The following is a 13,504-nucleotide window of genomic DNA, read 5'->3' on the forward strand; positions in this document are numbered from 1 at the left end:
AGAGAAGTTTCCTGATAACATGCATGGTCCTTAAAAATCTTGCTTATCTGAGCAAAGGAGGAATGGAAAAGAAATGAGTCATGACATGTTGGTTCATTCAGTTGTTCTTGTAAATTCTTGGAGTCATTCCACCTTAATGAGCAGGCAGACCCAAGTCAGTGACCCTGAGCGTCTGTTAGGAAAGTATAACTTGTGGAGCTCATGCTCAATTCAATCAGCTTAATCAATGGCTGAACAATAATGTAGCAGTACTCTTACATTACTGAATAAAATAAAATAAAAAGAAAGGAGAACTTTTTATTTATTTGTGAGAGGACACTCAACAGTGCTAGGTTATTCCTGGATCTATACTTAGAGGTTATTACTTGGGGTGTTCAGGGACCATATGTGGTGCCAGGGTCAGCTCCATGTAAGGCAAGAGCCTTAACCTCCATGCTATCTCTTAGGTCCAGGGAAATGAACTTCAATAGTATGCCATTATTAGTGTAAGAGGTTTTACCAAGTGTTAAGTACTATGTTAAAATAGGGGCTGAGAGTATAATATAAGCAGTGTCTTGCTGATAAAAACCAACTATCTTTCAGTGCTGGGAATAGAACCCAGGTCTCATGTATGCAAGAAACACACCTTACCATTGAGTCATATTCCTGGCTAACAACTGTCTCTTGAAATACACATATTTGCAATGAATTTTACTGCTAAGTAAAATTAGAGTAAAATAAGAGTATCGCACAAAGAAAAAACAGTTATATGCAATATTCTATTTAAAATTTTACATAGTCAATGGATTTCCACAGATGTCCTCATTAATCTTTGGCAAATTCCTGTGTCCACAATCCGAAGAACATGTAATATTAAAATAAAATAAAATAGTAGAAGTAGTTATTTCTGAGTATTTGTTGCCCAGTTGTTGAATATAATTTAATTGTAAATTTACACAATTTAATTTTTAATAATTGTTGTTTAATGACTGACTTGCCAATGTCTTCCACAGTTTTTAAATAGCTAATTCCAGGACATACCTTTGGCATCAGGCTACTAGGAAAGTGTTCCCTAAGGAAGAATGTCTAGCTGAGACCTGGAAAATGTGGGAGATCAACTGGTTTGGTGAACAAAGATGAGAAGGAAGCCAGAAAGGGTCAGCACTTGGTTTCAATAACTGGTTCAACAACAACAAAAAAGTCATGGAAAAACAAACATACTCAGCGAGGTTTCAGGGATCAGAAAGATGGGTCAAAGCCTTGAGCAGATGCTTTGTATGTGGAAGACCTGGGCTTGATCCCAGCACCACATGGTACCCTGATCACCACCAGAAGGACCAAGCCATAAGCAGCCCAAGAATACTGCCAGATGTAGCCCCTCCATAAACATGAGGTTTTAACTCCCAATAATTATTCCCTATATACACTCATGTCCTTCTTCTTCCTTATTAACATAATTATGATATTGTTCAGTACTCCCCTCACAGGGATGATAGGTGTGAATCCTGATTAAGTTAAACTAGTGATCCCATCACTCCCAGAAGTCTGTGACTGCTTTCAGCAGACTCATGTAATTCACGCATGGCCAAAGAAGCATAAGTGGGTGCCTCTTGGTCTCTATGGAAAAACTTTCTCAGCCCTCACAGGGAGGTAAGATTTATATATTTAATACAATATTACCGAAGCTAAAGAAACTAAAGAAACAAAAATAACTACATCTAAAAATTTAAAAACATTAATGACATTATTTTTATAAAAAGTGTTGTGAGGATGAGATTTCTTTCTACTATATTGCATTTGGGCACTCTTCTGAACTAGAGAGAAATAGAACAAACACAGAAGACTTGTAACTTCTTTTGACATTGTATATATGGGTAACCTGTGCATTGTGGCTTTTTCACTCTATTTAAAATTATTTTTCTTCATTGTGTTTTGGCTTATGTTGCAGAGGTCACATCTGGTAGTGCTGCAGGCTCCTGGTTATTTATATTTAAGGAATTATGTGATTCTGGGGAGCAAACCCAGGGCATTATACATGCAAGGCATGTTCTCTTCCACTTGAATCACATCCCTACTTCATGTTGCTCTTTCTGAGTTTAAATTTTCAGAGAGGTGCCTCTGGCAGTGAATAACTTGTCCACTTATGGTATGGAACTGTTTGGTTTACTGAATGCTAATTACCGTCCCCCCCCCCCCCCAGCATTCATTAGAACATTTCAAAATACTTAGATTTGATTATTTGGAAAGGATGCAAGAAGCAATGCAAAAAATTAAAAATATCATTGATGGGAAAGAGAGAAGTAGGAGGTAAAGTGCACCATCAAATCATGTGTGTTCTGAGATGTCACTCATTATTATTCCCCAAGGATAGAATCACCCCTTGCCTAGAGTGTTCTTTAGGTGAGGGGGTGGCTGTAGTACCCAGGCATCAATTTGTGCATCAATGAAAACATGTGCATTGAAGATAGAGGTGTTTCTGGAGTTTCCCTGTTCTCTGTAGATGTAAGCTGAGGATCAGCTTGAGGGTGTGTTTCATGTTAGCCTTGTCTGTAGCATTTCTGTGACGTTTAAGGGTTAGTCCTATACCACTGAACTTTTCCCTCTATTCCTCTGTTTGAAAATTTAAATTAGGAAGTTTAGAGAAGAATGAGAAATGCTCCTTAATGCAATGAAATGTCTGTTTCATAACGTAGGCACTTTTTTATGAGAAGGAAACTTTTCTCCTAAACACAATTTAGCAATTGTTGTTTATCTTCAGAATTAATCAAAATATATTCATTGTAATGTCTAGCTGTGCGACAGATGTTATTTAAAAAATTTTCTCCAAATTTTTTTTTGTTTTTGTTTTGGGACCTCATCCAGAGGTAATCAAGAATTACTCAGGCAGGTTTGGGGTCAATATGTGGCACTGGGGATCAAGCCTGGGTTGACATTGTGCAAGGTTAATGCTTAAACTCTCTGGCCCTGATCTCTGGAATCTAAGAAAGAAATTATCTAAATACTTTCCTTTGATAGAACATTCTAAAAATCACCATATTCTCTTAATGCAATTTTGGAAAGCTTAGAATATAATGGCAATTATGGTAGAGTTAGGATAGAATTCCTAAATGAGAATGTGTTGGGAAAACTGGAATGAACCATCTTAAGTTATTTATTATTGATTACAACAGTGTTGTCATGGTTTTGATATTCAAAGTTACTGTACCTCACCACTCATAAATTTTTCTTTAACCTTATAAATTCAAGGTGGTTTTAGGTCCTAAAACTGTTCTGCTTGATTGTCTCACACATTCCCTTGTCAAAATGATTCTATCAAACTCTTCAATTGACTTTATGAAGTTTACTGGAGTCATTATATGGTAATTCAGGGTTTAAATATTATTTACCTGAATAAAATTGCTTTCTAACATGGGAGGAGATATAAAAGGGGCATACTCTCCTTCATTCAACATATCTTGAAGATTTGCTGAATCCTGGGAGGATGACATAAACATGTCACTTTGTGTTTTCATCTTTGTGGTAGCCTTCTTATTGCTCTTCTTCATTGTGCTTGATAAAAAACATACAAACATATTAAATATAATTAAAAAGATATAAAACATACAAAATCATATTAAATGGAAAACTTGTTTTACTGACATGATGGAGACTTACCTCTTGCTTGTGAACTAGTGGGTATCTATCTAATCCATGAGAGTTGTTCATCTACTATTGGGTAGAATAGAAGATAAGAAACTGGATATCTCCTTGAAAATGAATTCAACAATTGGACTTCATCTTTCATTACCAGAAATGACAGAATTTCAAGAAGGGAACAAAGTTCCCCAGAATATAATTCTGTTTGTTTTCAAAATACCACTCATCCCTTATCATAGACTCTATGTTAGTTAAAAGAAGGAAGCCTTGTAGATATTTCTACCCTAGTGCTTCCCAGCAGTCTTGTCTTTTCTCTAATTCAAGCTAAAGTGATAAATAATGAATATGTCTTGTTGCTATCCCAGAGTATGGCACACAGATACCACAGCTGCATGATATCCCATAACTTTTGAGACTGCTCATGGGAGCTATAGTAATTTCTCGATACTCTGCTAGTTGGAATTCAGTGTCTCCTTTGGGACAGTTTACACACAAACACAGGAAAACTGAAAGTCAATAAGAGCAAGGGAGAGCTGGAGTGATAACACAGCAGGGAGGGTGTTTGCCTTGCATGCGCTGACCCGGGTTTGATTACCAGCATCCCATATGGTCCCCTGGGGTAGTTCTGGAAAATCAGGTTTGAGCCCACAGTGACAAGACATGTGGGGCCTCATGGGATGGGTCTGGAGCTGGCCCTTTCCCTCCCAACCCAATGAGACCCCAAGTTGCCACCCACAAACGGCCTCTCTGGCTCCTGATCAAGCTGCTTAATGGCCATGATCCCAGAGACTCAGAAACAAATCTCAAAACCCAGTGTCTTTTGGCAGAAATGCATCCAGTCCCTGCAGTAGGTTACTGTCGCCGGGCTACCCCAGGTGGAAATAGGTTTCGTGCCTTGGCCTCTTCCCGTGGCGGTTCGGTGGCTGCCATCCTCCAGAGGTCACTGGACAGTCAGGTTTGGGCCCGCAGTGACAAGACAAGTGGGGTCTCATGGGTTGGGGATGAAGCCGGCCCTTTCCTCCCCATCCCAATGAAAGCCCAATCGCCGCCCATGAACGATCTCTCTGGCTCCTGATCAAGCTGCTAAACGCCATGATACCAGAGAATCAGGAACAAATCTCGGAACCCAGCAGGTTTTGGCAGAAATCCTTCCAGATTTAATTGTTAAAATTTCAGAATGACATCATATGTTATTCATAACCAGGAATAGAAAACAAATTGTCTACTGTTGCCTTTTTGGCAGATCCGAGTGTTGGGGTAATATCCCAAATAATAATGGTGGGTCAGGTGTCAAAATACTGAATGTAATCAAAGTAGAGAGAGAGAGTAATGTGGAAATTATCTCCCCCACAGGTAGTGGGAGGGTGTGGGATGGGGGTATACTGGGGTTCTGGGGGATGGAGAATGGGCACTGGTGAAGGTACGGGTGTTTCACTGTATGACCGAGACCTAAACCCGAAAGCTTTGTAACTGCTCTCACAGTGTTTCAATAAATAAAATTATGAAGAATGAAAAAAAGAATCAGACCAAAAGAGAGCATATATATATATAAAAAAAGAAGAAAACAATTATTTAGAAAAAGAGATGATGAGGAATTAAAAACAATAAAATGTACTTAGATCTTGCTACATAGCAATCACTATAGACTTTGCACCCATTATCTCATTTAATTCTGGTAATACTATGAAGTAGCATTATTTTAATATTTCATGTAACTGAAGCAAAAAAGGGAAGAATTACCTACCCAAGTTTCCACAGTTTTTAAGTCCAACATCAGTATGCAGAAGTCTGATGTTGGACTACTACTATGACTAGATGAACTTCTACCCTCTAGTTACAAGGTTCAACCCTGCCTTGAGTAACTGAAAAGAAGGATGTGAGAATGGACGGAGTCAACAGCATCCATGATGAATAGGAATGGTGAAAGGGAGGAAGAACCAAAAACATACAGTAGGTAACTTTCCTTGTCTTCATCCTATTTTCTCCTATTACTGAACAATTAAGTTCTAAATTCAAAAGTAAGGACAACACAAAGAAGGAATCTTTACTGGTGAGGTCAGTACTCAAGGAAGGCAAGAGGAAAGGGGTTTTCAGATTAGTGTGAAAGGTTAAGGGGCAGAATAGCGCAAGGAGGGCACTCTAGTGGGACAGGGGGAGGTGAAAGAGATGGGTAATCAGTTATAAGCAGATGATAAAATGAGTTAGAAACCATGAAAATCCATACTGACATAAATGACATTAGAGTACAAGTCTGATGAGGAACAGAACATTTAAATAACTCAGACTGAAGAAGACTAAAGAAGACAAAATAAGGAAATACAATTTGAAACTCTGAAATAAATCCTTTAACTTTGCAGGTCATTATTGGGACAATTGGTAAAATCTGACAGATCTCAGAGTTACATTGAGTAACATGTAATGTGTAGGAACTGATTTTTCTGTTTGTTTTTTGTGCCATTCCTGGTTTTGGTTTTGATTTTTGAATCACTCCTGGCAGTGCTTGGGAGACCATATTGGATACAAGGAATTGAACCTAGGTTGGTCGCATGCAAGGCAAATACACTACACACTGTAACATTGCTCCAGCTCCAACATGAACTGATTGGAGGGCTGTATTTTGTTTGTGTTGGAGAATGTCCTTGAACATAGGAAATACTAACTAAAATACTTGGGATTATAGTCATCAAACTGTAAAATATTATCAAAAGGTTTTACTTTTCTTGTAGTATTTATGTTAAGTTTATGATTATTTAAAATTTAAAGAAAAATGCAAGAAATGAGGAAGTACAAGAAGGTAGGGAGGAGACAATTGGAGAAGGAAGACAGAGAAATTCTGAGATCTAAATCAAGAGTACAAAAAGCTTTGCTTAGCCATTTCAGGTTTCCAAAGAGAGAGCTTTGTAACAGCAATGGAACAATTCTCACAGTGATAGAATTCTCACAGGTTAGGGGAAACAAGCACAGAAATGCTGTCATCTTTGTTTTCGCTCCTCCATTACTTACCCAGTAGAACAACTTGCAGACTTACAGAATCAGAGGTCTCAGCAAGTGTTCACAATTGTATTTTTAAAATCTTATATAAGGCATCATTAAAAGAATAATTTTAAAATAACAAGGTATGATGGGTGAAGAAAAGCAAAGATGAGCAAATTTTTCGGTTAGGGTTATAAAACATATCTCAGCAATTGTTTACTCTTTCCAGAAATGTCACGAGATTTTACATTTTGTCTCTCTCAACCCATATACTCTTATCTCTGTCCATATCCTTTCTTGAGATCTACAAGGAACTTTTTGGAACACTGAGTTTTAAGAGGGAAAAAAAAGGAGGAAGGCAGGGAAAGTGAACTAAATAAAAGAGCAAGGGACAGAGAAAAAGTTTAAAAGGAAAAAGCAATGATTTTGTTCATAAAGGAACATACATTAAGAAATGCATCTTACCTCAACTCAGGACTAAGTCTGAATTGTCAGTTGGAAGCAATGTTTTTAAACTTACTTCAGTTTGTGTTTCCTTTTCATGATGCAGTCTCTTGTAAAACAAACAAATAAACAAAATATAAGTGTAGAAAATCTCAATACAATTCTCACTCTTATTTCAAACATGATATCAGTGCCTTAGAGCTCTCTAAACTAGGTTAGTAAGATGACAGAGCACTTTTATCCACTGTTGATGATGATCCTGGACATGTTCTTTTGGTGAGTTGAAGTGGGGAGTTTTGAGTCCATTGTTTATAGTTGGCCTGAACCTGACAAACAGGGAAACCCTGGGTTCCTCTAGCCAATGAAGATATCTGATAATGTGATGAAGTGAAAGACCCAAATAACCTTTCAATAGAGGGCTTTTAGCATCCTGATAATCTTTTTTTTTTCCTGTAAAAAGTTAGAAAAGTTAGAACCATGCAATGCTCTAAACCTCTTCTATCTTCCCATATTATATTTCCTTTCCTTAAGAGTTTTGACTTCAGGAAAACCTGGACCAGGGAACTGCAATTATAATCACTATCAGAACTCAAGTGCTATAAGATCAGCATGAAAAGTGGTATGGTGGGAATACAATGGGTTTTGGAAATAGGTAGATCCAGGTTCTGGATATTTAGACTCAACCTGCTATTTCTCTCACCTTGGACTCATTACTTAACATCTTTGTGCTAAATTTCTTTGTCTATATAAAGAGGATAAAATGACCCAACTAAATTCAGTGTTGGGATGAATGAACACATGGGTGAAGAGAAACACTAAGAACCGTGGCTATCACAAAGTAAACACTTAAGTAATGTCTGTGCTGGTCTACCATACATGACTTGTGTCTAAAAGTATAAACGTACCCATCATTTGTTTGACTGAGTTCCTTTTTGTTCACTGATAGTTTCTTGGCTCACAAACCTCCAATACATTCTAAGAAACATTTATTGTTAACTAACAACTCTGAGGTAGAATGTGCCTTCTGATTTATTTCTGCTAGAGTAGGAGGCAATCAAATAAAATAGTTGTCAGTTGGCTGCATAGGCAGGAACTTTGTCATAGTTGTTTCCACTGTATATATTAATTATGCTACATTTGTTGTATTTCATTGTTACTTGAAATGTGTTCCTGAAAATTGTTTTTGATAGCTTCTGATAATATTAAGTTAGTTCTAGGATAAAACTTGGGAAATGCATGTTAGACACTCGGAAGTCCTAAAGACTACAGGGAATCCTTAAGCTATAAGGAAACTAAGGATGAGGATCGGGCCCCTGGCTCAGTGGTGGAGCACCTGTCTTGCATGAGGTACCTCACATTTGACAGGAACAATGCCCTCTCTCCCAGATTTTTCCAATTATTCTGGTCAACTAGTTGAGACAACAAGACAACCCCACCCTCAATCATACTTGGTAATCCTCAGGGCCTCATTCTGGCTCTAGGCTCAGGAGTGATCCCAGATGGTGCTCCAACAAAGTGCTTGGGATTTGAACTAGATTGCCAAGTGCAAGGAAGTACCCTACTTCTTGTACTGTCTCTCCAGCCCAAGACTGCATTATTATTTTTTAAATAATTAATTTTAAAATTTGTTTACTAAAACACTGTGATTTACAAAGCTACTCATAATACAATTGGATCAAGCATGCAATGTTCCAATATCAATCTCACTCAAGTGTTACCTTCCTCTACCAATTTCCCCAGTTTCCCTCCCCCATCAGCAATCCCCTTATTTCATATTGCTTACTATAAGAAAATTTAGAGGAATGGTGAATGCAATTAGCAGAAAATAAATCAATAAAAGTAAATTTGTGATAACTGCTGTATGATTTTTAACCTATGTAAATAAAATTAAAATAATGTAATGCAATATAGTGGCTATTCTCATTTATATAGCAAAGCTTTCAACTCTTGTATTTAAAATATACTGCACTAAAGATAATGCCCAACTGAAATACATCTGGACTGTGTATTTAACTATGGTGCTATGCCGCCCTGGGAGGGGAAGGGTGTCTGTACCTCCGCCTGTCCCCCTCTGTGGCGGCGACATGGTGTCCTGCATTTTTTAGAGCCTAATGAACAGTCAGGTATGTGACTGCATTGACGAGACACATGGGGCTTCATGAGATGGGGGATGGAATTGGCCCTGCTCCTCGCCATGACAATGCTCCGGGTTGCCACCCTCAAATGCCTCCTCCGGCTTCTGATCGACCATGAACCCAGAGGCACACACACTAATCTTGGAACCCACGGGCTTCTGGCAGTGATCCTTCTAGGTTTCTTACTAAAATATTAGAATTCCAAATTCGTGTGATTGCTATTGTGGCCACACAACATCATATGCTCTTCATAATCAACATTAGAAAACAAATTTTCTAATGATGTCTTTGTGGCAGGTCTGAATGTTGGGGAAAATTCCAAATAACAGTGTGGGTCTTTTGTCATAATATTGAATGTGATCAATGTAGGGAGAGAGAGAGTAAAGTGGAAATCTACCACACAGGTGGGAGGTGGGTGGGAGCGGGGGGTATACTGGGGTTCTTGGTGGTGGAAAATGTGCACTGGTGAAGAGATGGGTGTTTGATCATTGTATGACCGACTGAGACTTGAACTGAAAGGCTTTGTTACTGTTCTCACGGTGATTCAACAAATAAAAAAATGGTTAGTGAGGAAGACATTTAAAAAAATATATTGCACTAACTTATTTTGTATTTAGGTCTCATTATGGTAATAATCGTGTCTTCCCTATCATTAAAAAACATTAAAAAATGTTTACATGAAATAGGTAGTGCCTGCAACTATAAAATTTAGTAAGATTGAAAAAAAAATTAGGAAAATTTAAAGGGCAAACTTTGAATAGGCCTATGAAAGTACAAAGTATTTTATCCTAAGAAAGGAAAAATTGAAAAGACTAACAATCCATAGAACATTCAATATAAATGAGACATTAAAACCTTCCTTAATATAATAGAGGGCGATAAGCACCCTGATTGAATGCCATACTCAATGTGCTATGTGCCTAAGAAGTTTATCCTGTCCTTTAAAGCTCCTTTAATATTTCTTGTAAAACTGGTTCCAAGGCTATGAATTTCCTATGCTGTTGCCTGTCCCTGAAGCTCTGTATTGTTCTTAAGTGCACGTGCTCACATACACACACACACCTCAAAAAACTGAATGACAAGCCAGAGCAATAGTAGAACAGGTAGGTAGGGTGTTTTACATTGCAAATGGCTGGGCTGAGCACAACCCAAACACAACCCAAACACAAACCCAAGCACAACCCATCAGTTCCCTGGCATCCCATATGTCTGCCAGCATTGTCAGGAGTAATTCTGACTGTAGAGCCAGGAGTAACCCCTGATAATCACCGAGTGTGGTGCTCCAAAACCAACAAGAACAAGAATAAGAACAAGAACAATCCCATTGCAGCACTCTTTACAATAGCCAGAATCTGGAAAAAAACCGAGAACAGATGGCTGGTTAAAGAAACTTTGGTTTACACAATGGAGTACTATGTAGCTGTTAGAAAAGAGGAAGTCACGAAATTTACATACAAGTGGTACTACATGGAAAGTATCATGTTAAGTTAAACGACTCAGAAAGAAAGGGATAGACATAGAAAGATCGCATTCATCTGGGGAACATAAAGTAACAAAATAGGAGACTAACACCCAAGAATAGCCGAGATTAGTACCAGGAATTTTACTCCATGGCTTGTAGGCCAACCACACATGCTAGGGGAAAAGGGAGCTCAGATAGAGAAGGGAACACCAAATAAAGGTGTTGGGAGGATCCTCCCAGGATAGGAGAAGCATGCTGAAAGTAGACTATAGACCAAACATGATTGTCACCCATTGCCTCTTTTGCAAACCACAACACCCAATAAGAGAGAGAGAGAACAAAAGGGAATGCCCTGCCACAGAGGCAGGGTGGGATGGGGGAATGGGGGTGGGAGGAATACCGTGGTGGTGGGAAATGGGCACTGGTGGAGGGATGGGTATTTGGTCATTGTATAATTGAAACCCAAGCACAAAAATGTGTAAGTACCTCATGATGTCTCACTATTAAAAAAAATTAAAACAACAACAACAACAACAACAACAACAACAAAGAACAAGAACAATCCAACCAAGTAAACAAAAAACCTGATAATCTAACTGGATAGAGTATTCTTGGTGAGGTGTTCATTTCATTGGGTTTTTGTTCTTTGTCCTTCCATTCCCTTCTGGCTCATAGTCTCGTTTGGTAGATCTGTGAATGTACCTTGTATGCAAGTTTCTTTGTTGATCTTGCTGCTTTCATTATTATTTATCTTTTGAGTTTTTTGAGTATGATGTGTCTCGGAATTTTCCTAGTTCAGTCTATTTTCACTGGAATCTTTCAGGCTCTTGGATTTTCATGCCTGTAGTCTTCAAGTCTTGGAAATTCCTGTTATTTCTTGAAAATTAAAAAAAAATATTACTTTTAATGTTTTTTTCCTATTTACTTTTCTGTTCTTCAAGGACTCTGATGATTCTTTTATTGTTCCTCTTGAACTTGTCCTGTACGTCTATTGTATGGTGTTCCATTTCTTTCAGACTATTTTCTACCTTCTGTTTTCTATTTCCTTCATATCATCCTGGACTAAGGATGAGGTCCCGGATGAAATGACCAAACTCAGATGTTAATCTACTGTTCAGAGCTTCTATTAAGTTTTGAATTTTTAAAATAACCTACCATGATCTTCATTTCTGCTCTTAAGTTTTCTCATTTCACCACTCATTCTTTCTTCTGCACTGCTGGCTTTGCTGACTACCTGTGCTACTGCTTCTTTTGATATCGTTTAACATCCTCAGAAGTTTTGCGAAAGTCACTGAGGATTTTCTGAACTGGTGATGTTTGAACTTTCTGTGTTCTTGTTTTCACTCATTGAGCTTGATGTGCTCTTACATGTCTTCCTCACAGGTGCTCCCATTGCGCTGGGATGGTGTGGGGGCATAATTGTTCCCCTGGAGCTTGTCCTGTACTTCTCTGGTATGTTGTTCATTTCTTTCAGACTATTTTCTCTTTCTTTTTTTTTTTTTTGCTTTTTGGGTCACACCCAGCAATGCACAGGGGTTACTCCTGGCTCTGCGCTCAGGAATTACCCCTGGCGGTGCTCAGGGGATTATATGGGATGCTGGGAATCGAACCCGGGTTGGCCGCGTGCAAAGCAAACGCCCTACCCGCTGTGCTATTGCTCCAGCCCCCTCTTTCAGACTATTTTCTACTTTTTGTTTTCTATTTCCTTCATCGTATTCTATATGACAAACACAGTAACAAGTGTGACAGTGGAGATGTTACTGGGCCCACTTGAGCAAATCGATGAACACTGGGAAGACAGTGACAGTGATTTCTTTTATATCCTGGACCAAGGATGAGGTCCCAGATGAAATGACCAAACTCAGCTGAGTTCAGAGTTCAGAAATTGTGGAGCTGGGCACCTTGCTATGGTGGAGATCAGGTGTGCCACACCTACTGAATGGAAAGAGAATCCACCTGCCCCCCTGTATAGAAAGGTCAAGGATTTGGTCTTTGTCTGATCCATCAGTCAGGAAATGGATCTATCTGGGATGGTGTGGTGGTGTGCAGATTCAGAAGTTGTAGAGCTGGGCACCTTGCTATGGTGGAGTTCTACTGCATTATTCTTAATACATTATTCTTAATATCGGGCTGGAGTGGTAGTATAGCGGGTAGGGCATTTGCCTTGCAAGTGGTCAACCTGGGTTCCATTCCTCCATCCTTCTTGAAGAGCCCATCAAGCTACAGAGAGTATCCTGCCCAGATGGCAGAGCCTGGCAAGCTCCCTGTGGCATATTTGGTATGCCAAAAACAGTAATAACACATCTCACAACGGAGACATTACTGGTGCCCGCTCAAGCAAATTGATGAACAATGGGAGGACAGTGCTACAGTGCATTCTTAATACAAATGAATTGTTATGTGAAAACAATTCTTCACTCTCTCCACTATACATTTTGTCAACCATTAAAGAGCAGTATCAGCTGTTAAAATAAAAATTTACTTGGTTTACTCTCAAAACCCAGAGATGGCATTAAAGTTTCAGCATGTCTTTTCAGTTATGCTTTATATACACCCATTGTATATATAATACATATATATCATATCTACTACATTGCATAGAGTATATATTAATTTTCTTTGGTGGTGCTGGGGATCTAACTCAGGACCTGGGTTAGATAAGCTAACATGAAAGACATGTGTTTTCTCTCTAAATTCCTGGTCCAACATTAAATATATATACATATATATATATATACACACACATATATATATATATATACACATACACATATATATTACAGATTTTTTTTTTGCTTTTTGGGTCACACCTGGCAATACACAGGGGTTACTCCTGGCTCATGCACTCAGAAATTGCTCCTGGTGGTGCTCGGGG

At 38.5% G+C, this 13,504-nt stretch overlaps 1 protein-coding gene across 1 annotated transcript in view; it reads right to left on the reverse strand.

Annotated features, from left to right (window-relative positions):
* GARIN2 (golgi associated RAB2 interactor family member 2) overlaps nt 1-3,524 on the reverse strand; it is a 58,319-nt gene extending 54,795 nt beyond the window's left edge. Inside the window, exon 1 of the mRNA XM_056133359.1 lies at nt 3,366-3,524. Within this exon, the coding sequence (XP_055989334.1) occupies nt 3,366-3,524 (159 nt within the window). The remainder of the gene's footprint in view (nt 1-3,365) is intronic.
* Between the last annotated feature and the right edge of the window lie 9,980 nt (nt 3,525-13,504).

This window comes from Sorex fumeus, unplaced genomic scaffold, assembly GCF_029834395.1.
Source record: "Sorex fumeus unplaced genomic scaffold, SorFum_2.1 ptg000098l, whole genome shotgun sequence".
Taxonomy (NCBI): Eukaryota; Metazoa; Chordata; class Mammalia; order Eulipotyphla; family Soricidae; genus Sorex; species Sorex fumeus.